At 40.6% G+C, this 24289-nt stretch overlaps 2 protein-coding genes across 3 annotated transcripts in view; both read left to right on the top strand.

Annotated features, from left to right (window-relative positions):
- Positions 1-17412, top strand: part of soat1 (sterol O-acyltransferase 1) — a 41663-nt gene extending 24251 nt beyond the window's left edge. Inside the window, exons 6-16 of one of the 2 annotated variants that reach the window (XM_088928290.1) lie at positions 189-296; positions 717-999; positions 3174-3252; positions 4125-4206; positions 4763-4808; positions 5348-5477; positions 6080-6177; positions 8288-8386; positions 9941-10076; positions 10743-10888; positions 13257-17412. In XM_088928290.1, the coding sequence (XP_088784416.1) occupies positions 189-296; positions 717-999; positions 3174-3252; positions 4125-4206; positions 4763-4808; positions 5348-5477; positions 6080-6177; positions 8288-8386; positions 9941-10076; positions 10743-10888; positions 13257-13334 (1285 nt within the window). In that variant the 3' untranslated portion in view covers positions 13335-17412. The remainder of the gene's footprint in view (positions 1-188; positions 297-716; positions 1000-3173; positions 3253-4124; positions 4207-4762; positions 4809-5347; positions 5478-6079; positions 6178-8287; positions 8387-9940; positions 10077-10742; positions 10889-13256) is intronic. The other variant, XR_016093784.1, reaches the window with a different exon arrangement.
- A 6223-nt stretch (positions 17413-23635) lies between these two features.
- abl2 (ABL proto-oncogene 2, non-receptor tyrosine kinase) overlaps positions 23636-24289 on the top strand; it is a 49956-nt gene continuing 49302 nt past the window's right edge. The window contains exon 1 of the mRNA XM_088928329.1: positions 23636-24039. Coding sequence (XP_088784455.1) covers positions 23832-24039 — 208 coding nt within the window. The 5' untranslated portion in view covers positions 23636-23831. The remainder of the gene's footprint in view (positions 24040-24289) is intronic.

Here is a 24289-nt window from a genome sequence, read left to right on the forward strand (position 1 = left end):
AGTACCACCATCCATAGTCTCCTGTGTTGTAATTGTGTTTTATCTTGTGTATTTTTTTTATTTATTGTTGTCATTCTGTAAAGCGCTTTGAGAAGCCACCTTTAAAGGCGCTATATATACTTAAGTTTTCTATTATTATTATTATTATTATTATAAATGAAACCAACCTCCTTCCTTCCTTCCTTCAGCGAACTATTTGAAGTGAACCACATCCGTACCATCTACCACATGTTCATCGCTCTGCTCATCCTCTTCATCATCAGCACTCTGGCTGTGGACTTCATCGATGAGGGCAGGTAAGAGACCTGCCTTGTGTTTCTTCAGACTTTACTCTTATTTTCAAGAAGAAATGATTGTAGTGGAACAAGCAACCTGGGGGCACCTAGTACCACCACTGAACAGATGTCGTTTTAAGGAGCTTCCTAGAACCCCTTAATTTACAGAGAGAAGGGGGTAAACTGGACCAGCACCAGCCCTGATATTGGTCCTGGGTTTCATGCTTCACCTTACATTTGGCAGGTTAAATGGGAACCCACAGGAAACAAGTCCATCTCCTTCTGGTATAAAACATCAGATTTTAAAAGATTCTAAATGTGCCTTTTTAAAAAAAAATATGATAAAATAAGGCATTTGAGTTAGGATTTAGGCTGCCTCTGTGAATCTTTAAAAATCTTTTTGCCTTCCTCTTCTCCCTTGTCTCCCTCGCTTGTGGCCAGACTGGTGCTGGACTTTGACCTCCTGGTGTACGCCTTCGGCCAGCTCCCCCTGGTGGTGTCTACGTGGCTCTGCATGTTCCTCTCTGTGTTTGTCGTCCCCTACGTGCTCTTTCACCAGTGGGCCCGGCACTACCGCACCTCCAGCCACCGGGCCCTGAGCTCCTTGCTCGCCGGCACCCTCTTCCTTCTCTTTCAAGTCCTGGGCATGGGCTTTCTGCCCACCTACGTGGTGCTGAGGAACAACCTGCCTCCCGCCTCACGCTTCATCATCATCCTGGAGCAGGTGGGGCCTCGCCGACGGGCCTGTGCAGTCAGCCTCCCTGTCCCTGTCCCCAGATAACTCGTCAAAGGCCAAGGGTCCAACTTGAGAAGTGTTCATTTTATGCCATGTTGGATTTGTTAAACGGAAATCTTTTGGATTTAAAAGGAGCAACACCGTGCGGGTTTGCACCCAGGCATCTGTAGTAGAAATGGCCTCGATCAAAGGCCTAGCTTGCAGATACTGCTGTGTTTTTGCTTGTTCTTTCTAATGCTCAGGGTTGTGACATGTACTTTACACATTATTTATAGGGCAAAACATTATGGCTTTTCAGACTTTCATTCTGCATTCCGGGTACTCCTCCTCACTTCTTCGGTCAGAATAATTGCTGTTTTATTTTGTTCCGACTCATCAGAATTGATGGTTCTAGGATTACGTGCAGTCTCCTAGACACTAGAGGTTTGAGATCAGGTTGGGCCGCTGCTGAGCTCATCGTTATGAGTTACGGGTGTAATAGTCTGATGGAAGGGTTTCATAAGATTCTAAGCCACGGGTCTGTTTTTAAAGTGACCATGAAAATCCTTCACTGTCAACAACAGAGTTATTATTATTGAAGTTGTGCTTTTCATCTGAAAAATGTAAATGTGGGGGGAAAATATTTTATTAATCTTCATCTATAGTGGATTAATCTTATTTTATTATTATTATGGGACCTTGCTGGCTGCAAACTGTCGCATCAATTGACTGGATCCATATTGTCAGTTTCCTTTTTGTCTCTTAAATGATACTTACAGTAATTGATAGTTGTATGGCTTCCTGGAAACAAAGTGAACACTTCTGTCCAGGCCTTTAAAAATGGTTTAAATCTAGTACCGATTCACTTCTGTCTTTTAGGACAGCTTTCAACATCTGTGTCCAGTTTTGTCAGTAATTGAAACAGGAACAAGAAACGCAATTGTATCATATGCAGTTGTATTGCTGTTGTTCTGAAAGAATATTACATTACTAGTTAGACCTAGTTCCAGTCTATCTAATCATTGATAGCCCACATGTGGTTTTGGCCAAAGGAAGCCAAGAAGTCAAACCATCTAGACAGGTATTGTGACATCAGCAGCCCCAAGCCACCAATCCAGGAGCCTCAGCACAGTAAAAGCAGTTCAAACCGGCTGCACTACAAGGTCACGAACCGTAAGCGCCATGGAAACATGCTGGTCAGGTTTTGCGTGTGATAGATGAGTGATATTATATTGCTCTTCTTAAACAAATCTGCTGACATCTGTGCAAACAGACAGCTAAATGTTTCTATGATCCAGTCATATTGCTACATTTGAATGCCACCACCTAAGGCGGTTTCAAACTTTTCACCCATTTTTACATAGGTTTCCATGAATGATAAAGTTTCCGAGTCTTCTATGATCCTGGTGTATCACAAACCACCACACAGTGGTGGCATGGTAGTTACTGCTACCCCACTGCTCTAGGCTCCTGGGTTTCAGTCTGGCTTTCGTGACGTGTCTATGTGGAGTTCTCATGTTTTCCCCATGTTCATGTGAGTCAGGTGTTCTGGTGTTCAAACACCTCTAAAAAAAAATACAGTTTAGCTTTGACTGGCTAGTCTAAATCATTGGCTGGTGACGGGGGAAGAGAGAATTGTCTATTTGACCAGTACTGGCTATTTGACTACAACAGTAAACAGGGAGCTTGAGAAACTGAATGGCCTGCTTTGTTTTTGTATTCATTCCAATGTTCAGATAAAGTCTTTTAAAGCGCAGGTTTTAAATCTAAAATATTCTCTTCTGGTGTTTTTGCTTACATCGTCTGACATGCTGTCACTATCAAACAGAATATTTTTTGGAATGGTCGGAACGCAGTCATGTTGCACTCCTTGATCTATGAGTCTTGACTACATGCAGCTGAACTCAGTTGATCCCAACATCATCATGTCCTATCGTCAGTCATGTCCTATTAATGTAATAGATTGTGCATAAAGGGTTTATTAGTGATTTAAGGTAAATGCAAGCAACTTTGGAGGAAAAAGCTGCAAGAACCTGCAGCATTGTGGAAACTGAGCTTGACATCCTTGGTCTGGCTTGATCATTTTTTTCTAGCCAATTAGACAAGAGTAGTAAAACACCTGAGGCAAACTGCATGGTGTTTGAGATTGTGACCTCTCTGTTCATGTCTGCTGCCCCCTTCAGGTTCGCCTTATCATGAAAGCCCATTCCTTCATCAGGGAGAATGTGCCCAGAGTGCTGTCCTCCACCCGAGAGAAGAACAGTAAGACATTGCGGGGGTATCTGGGGGGTATTTGTGCCTTAGCTCAGACAGACAGGCATGGCAAAGCAGGGGATCCAAGCTTTTTTCACAAGTGCACAACTTTCTCAGCTTTTTTTATCTTCATTCAAATCTCTCGCTAAATCTGAGCTTCAGTTTTTCCATTACCTTCTCTTTCTTACATTGTGTTACAAAAATTTGCCATTGCCTTTGGTGAAGAAGAGGAAGCACATTTTCCATTCTTGGCTTAAATGTCCTTGATGAATTTCACCCTGTGCCTCTCCTTCAGGGTTTGTGTCAAGTAACATAAGTTGTTTCCTTAAAAAAAAGTCTTTGTACATTCATATTTCCAACGTTTAAAACAGGGAATTGTGACGTCTGAAAGCACACATTAGTACATGGTGATTGTGTGTGAGGTTAAAAGAACATTTTTCAGGCAGTAGGAGAAGTGCAGTTCTATATTTTTGTATTTCATCCCCAATTTGTCTAGAAAACCTGTAATGTTTTTCTCATAGAAAGGCTGAGATGGATACAGGCTTGAATTTATTGCTGTTGGCTTATAGAGTTAATATAGAATATAGTTCTTCAGTGAAAGATGTTATGTGTTCATTTAGTTATGGTATCTGCGGAATATATATAGTTGTAGCTGGTCTTATGCATTAATGTTGCTCTCACTGCTAATCCTCAAAGTCTGCATATCAACAGTATAGAAGACAATAAAGGTGTCTCAATGCTAGATGATCATCTTCATTATATTCTGTAGTCATGTGCTCTCCCTTTTCACACATCTTGCGAAATTCTTAATCCAGACATTACGGCGCCCCAGTGTCTCTCCACAAAGTGATGTTAGAAACTGACTGCTATTTTTTCTTCAGACTCCATGTCCACGCCCCAGGTGTCGCAGTATCTCTACTTCCTGTTTGCTCCAACACTCATTTACAGAGACAGCTACCCCAGGTGAGAAGTCCAGGGGGCGAGACTGCAGAGATGTACTGCACCCCGGCAGGAAAAAGACGTGCAGTGTGTGACCCCAATGTCACAGCAAACAGTGCTGTAAGAAATACAATCACAGGGTTTCCTAGACAGCCCAGTGCAACGTTTATTTACAGTACATTAACTGACTTACCGCTAAATATGAGGTATTTTTGCACACTGCCCTTTTATCTAAGGAGAACAGTGCTTGTGCTAAAACCGTGCCTGCAAGAGTATTGTCTCATTTTCTCCTTTGACAGCATCATTTGTGTTTGTCAAGGTTAATCACTTCTGCCTCCAGGGTTAAGCAAAAAATAGTTTACCTGAAGGAATGCAACTTTAGACTTTTTTGAGTGAGAATTGCATTTATTGTGCTGCCTGGTTTCTATGTCCGTTTTTTATGCCGTGTAAGAAATAGAGTGATATTTAAATAATAATTAGATTGATATTTTGCCTCCTGAATGTTCGCTACATTTTTCTGCTTTGTTTGAACCAAGTAATATAATGTATAAACTTCCTTTTGTTTTCCATTTCCTTGCAGAAATCCATCGATTAGATGGGGGTACGTGGCAACCAAATTTTTGCAGGTACCTGTAAACTTATTTCCGGATTTCTCAGTCTAAATGCGGGTTGAGATTGTGCCTGGTCCAATAACTCATTACACGATGTTCACAAATTCCCTTTTGCCAAGATCAGGCTACATGAATGGCCAAACTATTTGGAACCCACATGAGCATGAACAGTCAAAGTGGGGCATTGCCTGTATTCCACTGAAGTCTATTAAATCCAGTCTGCTTTATCAAGCAAATCCATTCCCATTATTCTAACAGGACAACTTTCACTTGAAAGTTGTGATGAGGGAAATGGTGTGTTGGATTGAACTATATGCTAGTTCCACCAGTTTGCATTAGGATTGAGGTCTGGGGATAGTTCTGACCAGGCAAAAAATTGTCCCTTAAGTATTTACATTTTCTTTCAGAATACAGAGAGCACAGTTTCCCGAGGCAGTGGTTCAAAAGTCACTACTAACCCTCTTCTGTCCTCTTTCTTAAGTTGAATGAGGAGTTTCCTACCGAAAAAGTGGCTCCCAGTTGTTCACTAATAATCTGGCCTCCCTGTTTTTCAGGTGCTGGGCTGTCTGTTCTATGCCTACTATGTGTTTGTGCGCCTCTGCATCCCTCAGTTCAGGAACATCAGTCTGCAGCCTTTCAAACTGCGAGTGATGGTCCTGTGCGTCTTCAATTCTATTCTCCCAGGTAAGGTTTCACACCGCAAGTGTAGAGTCATTGGTGAAGTTACAGCACTGTAACTGTTCTGGGTATATATATAGTATGTCTACTAAGAGCCATTAAAGTGCAAGAAATTATTATAGGACAAGACAGTATAAACCTATTATTTTATAACAATGTACTGACAAAATCTGAGAATGTGTCCTGACAGACAGTGTGAGGACAGCCCCACAATGCAAATAACGTTTGCTGTAAACCAAGCGCCATCTTGTTGTACAAATCTAAAAGTCCCAAATTTAGTTGTTTGTAGATCTAGCATGAGAGTCCGCATGTGGCCCTCACAAGTATATAAATACAGCAGGTAGCTATGCCAAAATGTAAAGTTTACCGTTTCACGCTGGTTCTTACTATGGGCAAAAGAGCTGACCATGACTGCTAACCTAATACGTGCAAAAACGAGGAAGGAGTAGGAAGGCTGAGAGGTAAATAATGGCATTTAAAATGTTGCTGGGCAGCCTTTAATAATACCTAAGCATGTCCAGTGTCCCTCAGGGCTGTCCTCCGGAAAACACAACTGTGGAGCACACTGTATGTCACTGAGACTTCAACCCTATTTCATGTTTCTGCAGGAGTGCTGGTCCTCTTCTTGGCATTCTTCGCCTTCCTGCATTGCTGGCTGAATGCCTTTGCTGAGATGCTGCGCTTTGCTGACAGGATGTTTTACAAGGTCAGAAAAAAACTTGAACTTTTTCTCCCATCTAGTGTGTCCTCATGTCAACATATATATCCCAAATAGAATTTGCTACTGTGGCACAAGATGTCTGTGCCTCAGGACATGCATTTTGCAATTCAAATATCCATAGCAGCATGCCTACATTATTGACTGCGCCCAGGCCTGAAGAAACCTTGGATCTTCTGTATGTGCACAGTGTGCACTCAAATAGGTTTGCATTGCACGTGTCCTGGAGACAGTCATACTCTTGAGGCAAATCAAATTATTGATCCCCCACCCAGTCCAAGAAGAGTGTGAGTTGAATCATTGATACCCTGTCCCTCAGTAGAGGATTGGAGCAGTGTGTCAGATTGATAAGTTCAAAGAGCTTTATTGGCATGACTGGTGAACTACAGTGTTGCCAAAGCAGATACAATTAACTAAACTTTTACAGGCGTTTACAGTACAAATGTATTATTGGGCGTTTACATACATCACATCAGACCTTATTCTGAGACGGGCTCAATGTCTGATCCTCCGGCTGTGACAGGAGATCACATACTGGACTGCGGCTTCGCTGAGTGTTTTCTCTCCTAATCCAGTAGCATTGGAAGCTGTTCTGATGCTGGCAAGTGGGGGAATTCTGAAATTAGATGTGTTATTGTAGGGAAGAATATTTGTCTTGCTGCCTCACAGTGCTGGAGCTCTGCGTTCAGTTCAGGACCTGGGGTGCTGTCTGCATGGCTGTACATTTCTTATTGTGTTCATGTGGGTTTCCTCCCACAGTCCAAAGACTCTGGTAGGTTAATTGGCTTCTAAGAAATTTGGCCCTGGGTGGGTGTGTGCGTGTCTGTGTCAGTGTTTGTGTCTGTCTGTCCTGCGATGGACTAGAGCCATTCAGGGTGTATCCTGCCCTGCGCCCGTTGTTTGCCGGGTTAGGCTCTGGCTCCCAAAATGACCCCAAAATGGAAAACATGGTTAGAAAATGGACGGATGGATGATGTTGGTCTAATCCCAGAGTACCTCCTGCACTGCAACAGAAAGTGCTTCTCTATCTCTGTTTTTCCCCGCTGGTAGTGGGAGCACTACCTGTCTTTTCTCGGTAGCCAGGTCTACCTGTGTCACTTAGTTTCTATGGCCAGGATTTAGGATTTCTTTCATGCTGATGATTAACCTCAAGAGCTTTTCCAAAAGCACCTCCCTCCCTCACCCTATCTAACAAAGATGGTTCTGTGATGTTTGAAACTGGTTATCTCCGTCTGTGTCTTCCATAGGACCTTATGAAGCTGGGTGGAGAGTCAGGGTGTAGTGTCCTTACTCATTGCTTAACCTCATCACACCCTATTGTCATTATAGAGTGCAGGGCTGTAATTATTCATTCTTCAGTCTTAGTAACTGACATGAAAACAAAATACTTTTTTTATGTAGTATTTGTTGCAGCACATTAACATTTTCTGTACTTCTTTTAAGTTGCAAATTTGTGTGTCTTCAAATGGATGGTTGTGAAATTTTGAGAACTTGTGCATATGTGTCTGAGGTGTGTACCTGCTAAACAGACCTTTCTAGAACACACCAGGTTATGTAAGACTCGAGATTCTTTAATTTGACTTTATGTAAAAACTTCCTGTATGTCCTGTAATAAAATTACAGTTTACGTACAATAAAAGTTTACTTTAGATGCTTAAACAGCAAATACTGAGAGGTTCTTAATGCAGATGAATAGTGCAAAGTAATCATAATGCATTTGTCACCAGCATCCACCAGGACTCTGTTTTATACTTCAGTCTCGCTGTACTTTCCTGCATGTGGCAGGTTCTGCATATTATCACAGCTTTTCATTGACAATCGTGCATAACCTGTATTTCAACCATGTCAGGGAAGCAATTAAAATAGTATAATTTTTATTATTTACTGTATGTCATTTGTGTTTTATTACTGAACAGTACAGTGTAGGGCAATGAAATGAGCCCTCCTGTGCTTTGAAATAAGAGTGTTTTCACAGCTGAAGCTTTCTTTAGAATCAAATGTGATACAAAATGTGAAATAGCTGGCAATGTGGAAAAACACTGATATCAATATTAGCTCTTTTTCAGTTTTCTATTTTATGCATTTTTCCCCCTCTTAGGACTGGTGGAATTCAACATCCTTTGCTAACTACTATCGCACCTGGAATGTTGTGGTGCATGACTGGCTGTATTACTATGCCTATCGTGACTTCCTCTGGGTAAGAGCATAGGGGATTTCGGGGTTAAGGGAATTTGTGTGTGTTACACTGACATACTTTTTTCAGGAAGTTACATATTTTATTTGGCTGCCCGTTGTGCGTTTTCACCTCAGAGATCGTACTACTATTGCTATAACTTATGTATAGTGTTCTGTTGTTGATGTTTGTTTTACAATACCATATTTCCCTCAGTAAATAAATAGCAGCCAGCCTTTGTAGTTGTGACTGTTACACACTACATACTGTATATCACCATGGCGTTGAAAATCGTTTTGTAAGGTTGTCTTGTTCCACAGGTGGGGAAAAAATAAAAGAAGACCTTTCACTTGTCAGTTAGTAAATTAAATGACTTTAATGCAAGTCAAACAAGCTCTGGCAAGAGTGATTAGCATCACCTGTATACTTGGCTTTAGGGATTCATTAGTTCAGACACTGAGCTGCTGAGATGTTAAGTGAAAACCAGCTGCCTTGATTCGGAGTTAGCGATGTCTTCCTGTGTTTAACATTGCGTCTGAACCACAAATGGTAGCTTTAAATGAAAAACAAAAATCAAACATCAAAAACGCTGAACACTCATGTAGCTATTATTATAGAGTAGGACTGTATAAGGGGAGTGTTAAGGGCATTCAGAGAACTGTATTCCTTTTATCTGGTTTCTCTTTCTTTTATATTTTCTGATTCTTATTCTTTTTGCCTGTGATACATTATATTTAATGTATCACATGAATGTAATTAATGTGATACATTTAATGTAATGTTTTCCTGTAATCTTCTCTATTCACATGCAGGTTTCGACTTCACACCTCTCCCCACTTCGCACCACCTGAGTGGCCTCTCTGCCTCTCCCCTGCTCCCGCCTCCTCCACTCTCCCAGCTTTCGTTCTCCTGTGCTATTTAATCTTTGCTGTCTGCCCTGTCTTTCTCACACCTGAAGAAGGCTCCACAGCCGAAACGTTGTGTTTCCTTTCTTCTCTTTTCAGCATGGAATTAAGCTATTACTTGTTCCTCTACATTAAATATAGTCTCTTAAACAGATTTTTTAAAACATTCTTTTAAGTTAATTGAACAGTATATAGAAGAATACTGATAACGGACTGAGAAATGTTACCGTGGTCACATTGTGTTTGTGTAATACAGAAGTGACAGTGGTCATCTGGGAGACTGAAAAAGTCTGCTTATTTATTTTTGGTAAATGTTGATTTATGTCAGTGACGTCACAGTGTGATTTTCTCCCTATTCTGAATATTTGAATGAGGGTTATGACTGGCTCCAGTAATGCTGACATCTGGATCAGATGTTGCAGCGTCACCACACATCATGGTTGGAAAGTGTAAATTCTGTATAGACGTAGTAAAATGAAGCACGTCTTGGGTAACGAGAAACTTCAAAATTGGGCCTGTTTATGAATTAGGAATTCCTACGTCTTGAGAAGGATTGATGTTAGAAAGCTAATGGCCGACAAGGTGCTGTCAGTGGGGTTTGAGTTGGAGAAGACTGGGATTTTTGGAACAGGAAGGATGGGGCCTGACGTGGACTGCCTCTCTCTCTCTTCAGATGCTGGGGAAGAGGTTCCGGGCGGCAGCCATGCTGTCAGTCTTCACGGTGTCCGCGGTGGTGCACGAGTACGCTCTGGCCATCTGCTTTGGGTTCTTCTACCCCGTCCTCTTCTGTCTCTTCATGTGCTTTGGGAGTAAGCTGTGCCCTTTTTTATGTATCCAGAAGGTTCTCTCCACCCTCTTGTTTAGCTTCCTTTTCATAGGCTGCTGTAGGAAGAGGAGTTGATAGTATCAAACACAAGCAATACCAAGTTAAAGAAGTCTACAGATTTCTTTTTGCTAGCCTGAATATTTGCTTATTATATATTTAACTTATTATATAAATATATATCATTCCAGGTGTCTGCTGTTGACTAGTGTCTTCATCTATATGCAGCCACATTGCTACTAACATCCCACAGAGCGAGCAAAGCCATTTATAGCGACTTTGTTAGCCAACCCCATGAGGTGTTCTTTACAAGTATTCTGCACTTAGCAGCTTATCTTTTCCACAGCATGCTTCTTTAGCTAGTGATCTTTTTCTTTCCGAGGTACAACATCTTCTAGTTTCGAATATTGCACTCCATTCCATTCCTGGCCTTTGGTAGTGATACTGCATTTACTTGACTCACCTTTAATGACTTATTTCACCCGGGTGCTGACAAGGAGTCAAACAGGAGTGGATGTGTCGGAAAGACATGCAAATTAATGCAAAGGAAAGAAAATACTAAAGTTTCTCATCCATGAGCGGTGTCATCGTTTGAACTGTATTATGGCCACACCTGCCCTGGTTTCTAAACATGTCGCTTGTGTATTTTCAGTGTTGTTCAACTTCATCCTGCATGACCGGAGGAAGGGCCCCATCTGGAATGTCATCATGTGGACTTCTCTGTTCCTAGGCCAGGGGGTCCTGCTGTGTCTGTACTCCCAGGAGTGGTATGCCCAGCGCTACTGCCCGGTGCAGAATGTAAGAGCCTTCCCCTGTGTCCATCCCGCATATCGACAAAAGCAGAATCACATCTCGTCTCAGGTGGCAGTGCAGCACGGCCAAGTGCCATTGCTTTTGAGTTATGGATTGTGTAAGACAAGAATATAAGGGGAACCAGTGAAGGCTTGGTCAGTACCGAGAGTTTAGAAGGAGGTTATGGAAGCTAAGAAGAGCCAGTGTAGAGCTTCCAGCACAGCGATCCACAGTGCTTCCAAAGAAAAAATGTGATTGTGTGTTTTGCAGCCAATCAAAAAACAGCTCCTTCAACAGTGATAGAGGAAAATTGTTGGGAAATTTTTAAAATGTCTAACTTTTGGAAAGTTTTCAATTTCTTTAAAGCCATATGTTATGGCTGAGCTCACCAACAAACATCTTTTCATCCATGAAGATGAAGTGCGATTGAAGCAGAGAAGTAATTGAGTGTGCCTTCCTCAAAATCCAGCATTGTGGATCGCAAAATATTTATCACTTTTACTTTGACAGAACATAGAATTTCTTGTGCCCCGAATCATTGTGTCCTTCCTTAAATTTCAATATTTAGTATAGAATCCTTCTGTACTTAATAATGGGAGGTCAATTGATTGGGCTATATTTAATGATGCACAAAACAAAATTATTTATAAAGTGAGTGACAACTTCCCTAAAAATAAAGAAAATGGGAAAGAAAATTGCCTGCTAATAATGCCTGCTAATGCTAATAAATTTCCATTTCTTTTGCACTGTTGGAAGTAACTTTAAAAGTGCTTCTGTAATTTTTGTATGCGGTATATTGCATTCAGTTCAAAGAGGCACTCAAGACTTCAACCAACTCCAACCCTGACAAAACAAATTCAGACACTGGAGATCTGTACGTTTTGTCCTGTCTGGAATTTGAGTATTACTTTTCAAGCTGAAATTCCTGCTGATATTCGTAAATTTCAATTATACAGTATGTATATAGCCATAGTTGAGAGAACTGTATAGCACTCTGACTGCTTGACTCTTTAATCAATATCAGGTTCCATAAGCGGCACCCTGTTTCATCAAAGCGCACAACACAACTATAATCAATCTGGAGAGAATAAACATAGAAAACGTTAGAAAAGATACAAATAAAAATCAAAACATACTGTACAAATCCTGAACATACAGTTGTCATTATCAGAGGTGCAGTCATCCATGATTGTGATTGTGTCAGTGCCAAAGACTTGTAGGACTTGCAAGTGGCATGACTTGCGACTTAGACCCAGGTCACTGCCATAGAAGACTCGGATTTGACCTTATGCATCATGGCAGCTTGGGCCTTGTAACTTAAAACATCACCAGAATTGCTTTTTTTTTACAGAACAAATTCCTCCTTTAGAAGCTATCAAGTTGTTAAAAACAACTAAAAAAACAGGGACAATATATCGGAAAGTTATTATATGATAAAGCATTCTGAACTTTTTCCAGCCCATAACATCACTGTTGATAGGCAACACGAAAGCTGTTCCTGGCAAATTGAACATCATTTAAAAAGTTTACTATGGGTGAGGAAAAAGCAATGTAAAAGTGTAAGGGAGAGGCACAAAACAACAGCCAGCTCTCGATTAATAATAAAGAACCATGAGATGAACAGTGCTCTAGAAATAGTTTATTATTTTACAGCTAAAGCGTGTAAAGCAGTATGTAAATACTAAGCAATAAACAGTGGGATTATTGTTCATTATTTGAATAACAACAAAAACCTCCTAGCAAAGTCTACTTCCAGCATAATTAACCCAATGTTATGGATAATAAGATGAACCGGAGCATAAAAGCTATAAAATGTGTGATCACACCAGAAAACGTGACGCGTCTCTGAAGCCCTTTGCATTCAGTCACCTGTCTCCAGTTGAGTAATTCCGGTCACAGTTGACTAGTGACTTAGCCCAGGCTCAAACCCGCAACTTGCAACTATTATATAAAATAATGTCCTGCTAAGTGTTTAAAGATAAAATAGAGAGCAGCTTCCTAGAAGCTTTAATGATTGCCATTTAAACAGTTTTCCTATGCCTTGATTACATACTTTATTCTTGTGAATAAATTAAATGAGACTTTGAATTTGAGATGATTTCGTGACTCGGGAAGGATTTGAACTTGAGTTTTAAGGACATGTCAGGATATCTTCTCATTCTGACGATTTGTGCCTGGAACACAGTCTGAAGATGCAACTCGGTATATTACATTTGCGTTTCACCAGTCCTCAACTTGTTAACCCTGAAACAGATTAAACAGTTTAGCAATCTGAGACTTGATTCCCTGTGCAGTTGGGGCAGTCACTTCTCACAGTGAAGCCCATCATTACAGATTCCTGACCTCTAACTTGCTTTTGCTGTGCTGGTTTCAGCCCACCTTCTTGGAGCTCCTGAAGCCACGTTCCTGGACCTGCCACCAGCAAGTGTCGTCAGCTGGCCGCACTGACTGAAGCATGCTGGGAAATCCGGCCCTGCCTTTATCAACCAAATGAATGTGATGTTTCTCCTGTCCATCCCCTCTGGCTTTTCTTTAGTTCTTTTTCCCAGTTCACCACATTGTGCCTGGTCTTCACCAAGCTGGGTTCCAACAACAGGCTCCTAGCCCTCTCCGAGCAACTGTCTCCCTTTATCTTCAGAAGCCTTTGGGAGCCCTTATTTGAGGTGTGACAGCCTTCGCACTGAAACTTGGTCCTGGAGAGCCATAGGTTCAACTGCTTTCAGTTCACCAGAGCTGAAAATTTCATCAGCGTTTTTCAGTTTAATTAATTTCTTTCATTAACCTAAATTTGTCAGGTCAACAAAACTTCACGTTCCCTATTTAAAAAAAAACTGCAGGGCTGTGGCTTTTCCAGACCAGTAATGACTTTCACTTTGTTAAAAGAAACATTTGCATTTCAGTATTTTCTAAACATCAGTGTAGGTCTACTGATTTCTTAGTCATAATATTACACGTGTGACATTCAGGAATACATTTTCTATATTTCATTTACACTGAGTTTAAAAAATTACCATTTTATTTATTTTTTTAAAACATGAACAAGAACATTACTTCTTTGTAGTGGAGTTGAGCATTATCATACTATTTGGATTTTTCCTCATGTGGCATTTTGAAGTTCAAAACTCAATCTGAAAATCGTTCATTGTTCCCGGACTGCAATGAACTACAGTATTTTGTGAGTTTCAGAAGTTAAGCTGGGTTTACTTTTTTTAATCGAAATAGATATATTTTTGCAAAGAAGTCTTCTATACTGGGAAGTGATAGCACACAGCACACACTATAACACACAGTACTATATTGATAGCACACAGTACTACTTGTGAAATGCAGAAAAATAGCATATGGACGTGAAGAGTTACTGTAAACCATACCAGGGACACAGACTTTTAACTACATTTCTGCTAGCTCTCAAATCCTCTACATCTAACCTCTTTCACGAATGTGATGATACCTGGTCTGGGTGACACAATGATGCCAAACCCCACTGTCTGTTTGGCTTTCTTTGTGTAAGACTATATTCAGGGACCTCTCTAACAAAAGGCTTATTCGTGGTTTTGCTATTTCAAAAGATAAGTGCACAAATTAAACATTGTTAACTTTAATGCCTATCGATTAGGCCAGGTGTTTTGGCAATATCAGTCGTCTAACTTGCTAATCAGTTTTTCTATGATCACCTGTACACATAGATACTGAGTTTGACTTTTGATGATCAGCATTTTGACCTTTGAATTTCACTTCACAGGGCATACTTGTTTTGCATGCTCCCATTTTAACCTTCTGATCTCTTTTCAAATTTCTGTGTCTCTAAATACTACTTGTCTAGGTGGGTCTTTCCCACAGATGCAGGCAATAATGGGATTAGACGTTGTTGTTGTTCCTTTGTGCTTTTTCCACCTGCTACTGAAATTTGAGCTCCACAGCCCTGTCATGTTCTTGAGCGACTGTGCCTCCTAGCTTTGAAGTTCAAGTGAGATGCACAGAAATCTTCTTAAATATGCACCAAGTAATCCCTGAGGAGAATTTCTGCAACACACATCCAGAGATGTCAAACATCTTGTTCTGTGTATGAATGATAGCTAGGTCCCTGTCAAGAGTGTTTAAAATTTTATACACACTATCTGGCATTAAAGTGCATGCATTTCCCACGCTAAACGTCTTTATTTTAGTCTGCCTATTGCTAAGAGTTAGTTTATTTTGGAGTGCTGGGCACACTGTGGATACATCAGATCAGACTTGTTCAGGTGTTTGTTTTACATTCACTTTCTCTTTGTGTGTTAATCCAGCTTTCAGGCTCTTTACCCTTCAGTGTGTTGAATGTTCCCGGACTGCAAATCTTATGAAGAACACTCAAGATATTTAATGCTTTGGTCATTTGTACATTTGCTGCTGTGGAGCATACATAGAATTTAATGATCCCAATATACTGTACAAATGGAAAATGTATACCTCAAATTAACAATGACAGAGCTGCCATTGAGTCAAATGGGGGCTCATACTGTATACACTTCCTAATAGACCAGAGTTCAGATCTCAGGTTGAGCAATGATTCATGTCGACCGAGGGTCTGTAGTCATGTTCCAGGAAGTTTTCGCATAGCAGGTGGAAAAAACAGATATCTGGAGCAGAAGAGGGTCAGGAAGATGCAAGGCTGGGTAAAGAGTATTATACTTTGTTCCAAAGTGATCTTTAGTCCTGTAGAAATGTGCAATTCTATGTATTTGTCCTAGTTCACCGGCAGAGAAAATGCAACTGCAGCTGGCTGCAGACTACAAAACAAAACCTATTACTGACAGAAAATGTGTATATTAACTCATGTGTGACTACTGTGCCAAAATGATAGGGCTTGTTTTGTTTTTGTTTAGATGTTCCTGCTCATTTAGGGGATGGCTACTGTTAACTATGTGATTTAGTTTGCCCCCTGTTCCATCTGATGATGGAGGGAAGAGATTGTGAATATAATACACTTGAATGGTACAGTCGAGTGGACCAAATCTGCAGTGCAGGTGGAAAGCAAAGGTAGGGTGGAGGGTTTGAAACTTGTGAAGTATCAAAGGCTTCTTGAAAGGCACGCCGATTCTGTGTTAGCACCGGGTATGAATTCCTACGTTCCTACAGCAGAGAGTCCACTGCGCAAGGTGATGCTGAAGTTTCTGTTTTATGTCAGAGAAGTTCTGCAGTGCTTCTAAGTGTGCTCTGTGGATTATTCCTGCTCTGGAAAAAATACAAATACAATCAAGCACCTTCTGCTAAGGATTGTAGACTCACTACACATTTACGAAGTATGAGGGAAACGTTTACTGTTAAATATTTAAACCAGCGTTATTTATTAAAGTGAAAGGTAGAAAAAGTCAGAAATAATATGGCATAGTCTGGCCATTTGGGAAGGCAACTGAAGCAAATTTCAAAATAAAAAGCAAAATCTTCCCTTCCTCCTAGTTGACACTTTTAGGATCAAACCTTTTGAGATGCAGGAGTATTGACAGGCTTCACAAAATCCATAGCATTAGCTAGAATGTTGTGAAGTTTAGAAAGAAAGGTTACCACCAGGGGACACTGTGGAGCAATCTATTATAGTAAATGATGATGAATCCTAATAGAGAATACTCCCTTGGCATGATTATCCCATGTTTATAAAGTACAAAGGAGTTTGTCTTAATTAATGTAACAGACTTTTTACTGCAGAACCAGCATCAAAGTGAGTATTTGAATATTATAGTTCTGTTATTATTTAACTGCTGTGCTGAAAAGAAACAAAAAGTCTTCAATTTTAATGGAGTGTCAGCTAAACAACAGATCTCTGCAGATGTAATTACGTATGTAGCCTGGCAATAAACTTTTTTTCCCCATTTATATTGTTGTGATTTTATTAAAACACTTCAAATCTAAGGAAGAAGGAATTCATTTTTAAGGAAAAATGTATTTTCCCAATTAAATTTCAAAACTGAAAATGTTGTACTCACAAAACTACATGCACTGCAGGTTTTGTTCAAATACTAAAAATATCCAGTGAGCTCTTAACTTAATACCTATTACATGTTAAATAGTTAGAAAACAGGGCTTAAGGAAAGTTTGCAATGTAAACGTTTTTGTGCATACAACTATATTTTAAATGTTTTTTTTCTCAAAATATTTTATGCAGCTAACTATTTAGAGCAGGGTTGTCTGAAATCACTTTGTGACTCTAAAGTTGTATCTTACAATTATGAAGGCAGTAATGGGGTTTACAGATCTTTATATTTTAATATGTAGAGGAAAATGAAACTGAAATCCAATTTCTACTGTAATATTATGAAGTGCTTGGAAGTAAAAGAATACAAATGGACTAACAGATCATTTGTATAAACTACTGAACAATGTGTCTCATTGTCTATGGTAAAGTGAGCTTTTGATTCTACTGCTGTACAATGTAAAGATTGTAATTGTGACTGTTACCATATTTTTTAATTGCAAGATATGTTCTTTTCAAACTTACATTCCATAATGAAGATGTGATTTTCAGTCTGTAAAAAAAATAAAATAATTGCACTGTTTTCACATGTTTCCTTTATTTGTGCCTGTTGAAAACGTTTGGATAACAGAATCCTACCCGTGCACTTCAGCATGCATGGTACAGTACCTTTATGAATTGGAGTAAGTTATGTGATTCAAAGTACCTCCCTGGGAAATGTCACTGTTTTCATCTTCCCTTTCAAAGGGTGGTTCTTTGCCAATTAACAATGCACTTTTTTAAATCTGTATCAGCTCAGAGTGTTGCTCACTGCTTAAATATTTCATGCCACAGTAATTGACACACTGTTTCTTCCTGTTTGGAAATCTTCTTAGTCACCTACGTTACCGATGACTCCTGGAATGCCAAACAGGCCTTAGAAATTGTCTTGCAAATCCTTGCCAGCATACTTCCATTCCATGCGGAGTGCAGTTGGAATTCCAGTTTCTTCTGATTTTGGAAGTTACTTCCCTCTGATTTGTCATTGTTGGGTTTTTTTTTCAGTTTGCTGACTGCCTAGCCTAGTTCTTTGATAGCTACTTACCTGGAGCGTGTTCTAGATCAGAGGTTCTCAAAGTGTGGTCCGCGGGCTGACCTTATCATCTTTCTTAAAGCAAGTCTACGCTGTTTAAGGCAGAGCAGAGAATACTGTAGCGTCCGCTACGAAGGGGCTCCCCCTAGGAGCACTGTTAAGAACTGCAAGCTGTAAATAGTGCGAGGAGGGACTTGTGTGTTGGCTCTAGGTATCGAGGTTTCACCAGTTTTTAAGGGGCCTGTGTGTGTCAGTAATGGGGCAAGCACCAGCCTAGTCGTAGGCTTGGCTGGCTTGAGGATCTGCCGAAATTGCAACGTTTCCATTCATTCTCCTTGGCTGTACCCTTCTGTTGCCTTTGTGTTGTAATGAAGATTGAGTTATGGGGGACCACCTCGCCTCTTCATTCTCCCCATCAGCGCCTATTGCTTCAGTGTTTTAGTTTTATGCACTATGACTGAAATGATGTCACACATTGAAAACGAGACAGTCAGTTCAGCAGTCTATTCGTTAGTGACGTACGGGTCGTTTTTTACCCGCAACCGCCCGACCCGATTTAAAATGATAAAAGTACTGACCCGAAGCCGGTCCGAACCCGCTCCATTAAAAATTACACCGAACAATATTCGAACATTCATTTAATCAACGGTTATTGAAACAGCATATCCATATTCCATGTTTTAAACAGACTAACGACAGTCTTGTGACTGTCATTTTTGTAAAGTGCTTCACAATCGATGTAGATAACGTAACCTGCGCTTTTTTCTTCTGTTGTGCTGACTAGCTCGCCAAACTTCTCCCACCTGGCTCTTTTGTCCCTCTTCTGTATTTCTATCTCACTGTTCTTGAGTCGTGTCCTGATATGCTCTAAAGAGGTTGCCATCATGTTCTAAAGAGGTGGCCATTATTGTAATACACTGTCGTCTCTTTGCTTACGTTTTCTCATGCTTTGCCTTGTGAAAAAACCGATTGCGACTTAAATATGATAAAACGTGAGTTTTAAACCTTAAAATCACTTTAATTTAAGATACAAATTATCGGTTTTCTGCACCATGTACGATCCGAGTATGCCTTAATACTATTGACTTCATGACATAGCTCTGAAGCATCTATTACCGTTCCCAACAACCTACTGTACACTTGTGAGCTCGGATTTTCGTCACTTGTTGGACTGAAAATAAAGAGAAATCGGCTGAACGTGAGACTGAAGTTGTCACGCTTGGATTTAGACCTCACTTCTCTGATTGCTCAACAAAAGCAGCTCCATTCTTCACATTAACCTTTTAAGTAATAAAATCATTTGCAAAACATGCAGCTTTGTTTGTAAAAATATTAGTACTTTTCATCAAATTTAATTCAATATTCGTTATTTTTAGTACATTAACAGGTGATGATTTTAACCGGTAAGAAGTGGATGTAGGCATAGGTGGTCCACTGCATCTGTGACGTGGTGTAAGTGGTCCATGGACCATAGAACTTTGAGAACCACTGTTCTAGATTGGCTGGCTTTCCACAGTACATTGTGATTGAGGGAGTAAACAATACATCACCCTTAAGAACGGATGTTAAACTGAGGTCCTAATTACACTTTCATTAAAGATCCAATGGCACTGCTCAAAAGAGTAGAGGTGTTAATTCTGGTGTCGTGATTTAGTGGTACTTTAGGCTTTCAAAGTGTGGCCTACATAAAGTTCAATTAATTCAATTGGCAAAGCAAAAGTCCACTGCCTATTACATTTTACACGGCTGAATGTCTGTTATCAGACAAACTACAAAGTGGACATTATTTACTGCACTTAATATAGAAAGATACTTTGAGGTATTCAGCTTCTTTTAATTTTGATCAGAAGTTATCTTCTTGTAACGTTTTCCCACCGTCATCAGTCTTTAAAATGCTCCAGTACAGTATTTTCCTGTCCCGGTCACTTTAAAATCTCAGGGCTCAGGATTCAGGGGTAGAAGGTTAATTGAAAATCGTATATAATATTGTAAAAGATACAGTAAATCTGGTTTAATAGGGGATAAGAGGTGTCTGTTATTGCTAAATGTCATTAAATCACAATTGACGTTTTTTCAGAACCAAAACACACTACAGTATAATATGAGAAAAATATATATGCCTCAAAAGAATAAGTAAAGGTTTATTCCATGCTGAAAAGAAAGGAGACACAACGTTTCGCTGTGGAGCCTTTTTCAGGTGTGTCTCTTCAGCATGGAATAAACCTTTACTAGTTCCTTTGCAGCCTACATATGCTGACGCAGCTACCTACTGTACTTTGAACTTCTATATATATATACTTTATACGCTTTCGGTATATTTTGACTTTTTTAAAAAATGCAACGAACATAGTTATTAATATACATGCTCTTTTCATGTGTCGTATCATACGAAACAAAACACCCATTGTATGCAGTTTATTTTACCCTTAGGTACGTTTGATATTCTTGAATTTTAAAAATATGTAGTATTTATATATACCTTAGTCTATTATTTGTCCATTTCACAAAGCTTTTTTTTTACATATTAATAGCATTTTAGTGTATTTTTAAAAATCGCTAAAGCATACGAAACAACACGCATCGTAAACAATAGTAATTCGCTTATCCCTATACCAGCTGCCAGTTTATTTGCTTGTTTTTAGTGACGCTTTGAATTAGATCATTTGGCATTTCCACGCCACTACGTGATATCCTGTCTAATTGTTTTCTCCAAAGCGTGAGAATGTGAATACCATCCCACACATTAATTGGTTCGACGCGTCGTACCGCTTCAAGGCAATCAGCGATCTTTGTTTTAAATACGTCGTCTGTCAAGGTTTTCGTTGTCTGCAGCTTTTTGCGTGGTATTTGTATTTTCACCCCCCTTTCTTTAGGGAAGGTAGAATGTGGTGTGTATTGTTTTGCTGTGTCCTTTTTGGATTTGCAGATTCACTTCCTCTAGTGAATGAGAATGCAGTTACCACTTCTGAACAGCAAGGCTTAATCCATAGGTTCAGATCCTATGTTGGTTTAGGATTGGAGGACCCTTTTGTGGCAAATACTGATTTGGTGCAGGAATCTGCTGAGGAAAAAGATGAGACTGTGGTGAGTTTGCATGAACAAGATAATCGCCACCATGATGCCCCCTTTGAGAGTGGCTTTGGAACAGAGGACAGTCCCCTGCATGGCATCCTGATAGACTCTGCTCCTGGCATGGTAGGAGCTGGAACGGATCCTGTGGCTGAAGATGCTGGTCTTGGGCTGTTTTCCAATGTTGCTGAAGGAGAACCTCCTGTTGAAAAGGCTCTTGTGAAGCAATTAGATGTGCCACTTTCTGATGGTGTTCCTGATTTTGATCAGCTCTTCCAGTTTAAAGAAAATCAAAGTTCTTCCTTGGAACAAGACCCTGAGAAGCCAACTAAACTTCCAGTGACAACTACTCATCTGCCTGCTGTGGACTTGGGAGAAGACTCTCCCTCCAATGTAACAACGGCACCTATGCCACATTTCACTAAAAAGCCAACTACTACCGCTCTTCATTTGCCAGAGTCAGATGTTGAGTATGATGGAACTGTCCCTAAAGCTACAACTGAAGTAGCTGACCCCCACAGTGATACCTGGGAAAAAGAAGATCCAGAATCTGACCACCTGGAGCTGGATCTGATCTTGCCCGTACAAGATCACGGGCCTTCTGAGGATGACGTTGCTGGCCAGTATGCGTATGCAGCCTTCCCTGCATCTTACTTGCCTAAAGTAGACCCCGGTGATGATGCTGCAGAAGATCTTTCCTTTGATTCTGGAGTGGGAGACTTTGAGCTGGGATTTGGTGACCCTGATGTTGATCCGAGGCTTGGGCTTGGTAGTTTAGATTTCCTGTCTCCGACACAGGCTCTTCCTTCTGAGGACCAAGAGCTTGCCCTGGATTTGGCAGACTTCAATGCTGTGGCCTTTCCACCTACACAAGTGCCTTTGCGGGACTTTATAGCATCTGATCTGGGGTTGGATGACCTGCACTTGGATCAGAGCTTCAGACCTGAAGGTATTCTAATTAGCTTAGTGGCTGAAAAGCCCTCTTCTGTATACAAATTAACAATTTTCTTTTTTTTCTCCATAGGAGAACTAGATGATCCTCTAGCATATCTCTTTTCTGACTTTTCATAGAATTGTAAGTATCAGTTCTTCCTCATTCTCTCCTTTTGTCCTAATTGTTAGTAATGCTTTTTTTTTCTTGCAGGAATGACCTTGCCTCCTTGGAGATCTTGTGGAGATAATGGCAGTCATGCTAGTCAAAATAAAGTCTTTCACACAAGTCAATTGTCTCTTTTTTTTTTTTTTGAGAACACTATGGATGCAGGAACTTCTTTGAGAGTTAAGACAGCATGGTGATGTGGTGTAACTCAACTGCCTTGCTTAGATGTACCTGTTAGGCTTGATGGTGGGAGTTAATGAGTGGGGAAGAGTTCCTCCCCCCCCCCCTCGTGCAGTGTGAGGCACTTACCAGGAAATATTCCATGCCAAGTACATTCTATAGAAAAGAAGGGGGGCTGGGACCTGTCTAAATGCTGACTGAGGCTGGGTTATGCTACTTAACAAGAGTGCACTATGGGGCAATGTGCAATTAATCAGGTAGGGCTGTATTGCCTGTGCTAATGCTTAGAGAAGTTTCACCAAAAAAAAAGTGAGAAGTCAGGCTATGTGTCCCTCTACTCACCTGTCTAGGTGCCAAGATGAGAAACGTGTAGTGAGGTAGAACATGTAATTAGAAACTCCTAGACTTATAAAGGGGAGGCATATTTATAGCTTAATGCAAGTGCACATTTTCCCTATAAAGCACTTAATGTTCCTTAGCTTACTTAGACCCTGTGTAAATTATTCTGTATAAAGAGCCCTTAAACCTTATGTTGGCATCCACAGCTATCCTCCTCCCTTCTTCCTGCACAGGAGTCTAGCAAGCAAAATTTTGATCTCCAGCTGTAGAAATGTTTGAGTAGTTCTGCAAAAGCATGTTGGAAATTGATTTTATGGCTTCCAATAGAAAATTCACTTTCCTCATTTTCCACCCCTCTGCTTAGTACCACCATCCACAGTCTCCTCTGTATATTGTAATTGTATTCTTTTTATTTATTGTCATTCTGTAAAGCGCTTTGAGAAGCCACCTTTAAAAGTGCTATATAAAATAGTTTTTGTGGGAAAAGTGCTGTTTGGATTTCTATAGTTAACTCAATAGTGTTCTGCTCAAATACCCTTTTCAGTCTTTGCCATGTAACTTTGTTATAATGAATCAGTGGTATTATTTTATACGGGGTATTAAAAGGGGATATTAATATTCCTCAGTTCACAGCTCGTCAATAAATTCTTATACAACTATGGTTAAGTAAAGCATTGCCTTTAGTGTCATGAAACCATAAGCACTCTGAAATAGTTCATATGTAAAACGGTGAGCATTCATATTTCATCATGATACTAAATAAACTATTTTGCCCACTTTGGAGTACGATTCACAGAACTCATCGAATCAATACAAAAACAATTTAAGATTTCTTAGCATCCGGTTACTATCAAACAACGCCCACTTAGGAGTGTCTGTTCTTTTTCCTTTTCCACCTAGCGGCTTGGAGGTCTTGGATTTTCCAGACGGGAGCTGGTGACTGAAGTCCCCCTGCAAAAGTGAACGCTGTTCTGCGGTAAAGATGGCGGCTGCAGAGGGGGCGCGTAGTGGCCGGAGGAAGACGGAGCGTCCCTGAAGGAGCAAGAAAACTGGGGCGAAGTAAACGAACAGCTCCGGGAAATCTGCTGACTGTACCTGGGTTGCTGGGTGAAAGGATTTCTTATATACTTTCGGGGAGGCTGGAAGAAGAGAATAAGGAACAGGCCGCTCCGTTCCTGTGGGATGTGAACCGGGAAGGGGGTGGGTTACGTCCCGTGGAAGAGCGCTACCGAGGTCTGGGGATATGGGACAACAGGTAGGCCGCGTCGGGGAGGGATCCTCGACCGGACCCCAGCAGCCGCAGTCTCAACAGCACCATCTGGTAAGGGCGAGTAGAGGAAGCGGCGTCGGGAGGAGACCACGGGATACCGCTACCACAGGGACCCCGCCTGGTAGGACTACCGCTGTCAGCACACCGGATCCGGGAATCAATATTTTCACACAGCATTCAGGTAAGGTTATTAGAGGGTGGTAGAAAACGCCTTAGAAATGCATGCGAAAGAATACCTTTGCTCGTTATACGCGTAGCTGTTATTCAGATGTTTTGTCAAGGCGGGTTTCAGATGTGGTAAGCTATTACTACCCAAACGCCTCAAGTCGCTAGTGTTTCTTTGTGAACACTGTTCAGTCGCGATGCATTAAAAAAAAAAGACTATACAGGCGAGTTAAGTGTTTAGAAAGAGCCACTACAGCAGGTAGTGA

The sequence above is a fragment of the Atractosteus spatula genome, chromosome 11 (assembly GCF_055471065.1).
Source record: "Atractosteus spatula isolate fAtrSpa1 chromosome 11, fAtrSpa1.hap1, whole genome shotgun sequence".
NCBI lineage: Eukaryota > Metazoa > Chordata > Actinopteri > Semionotiformes > Lepisosteidae > Atractosteus > Atractosteus spatula.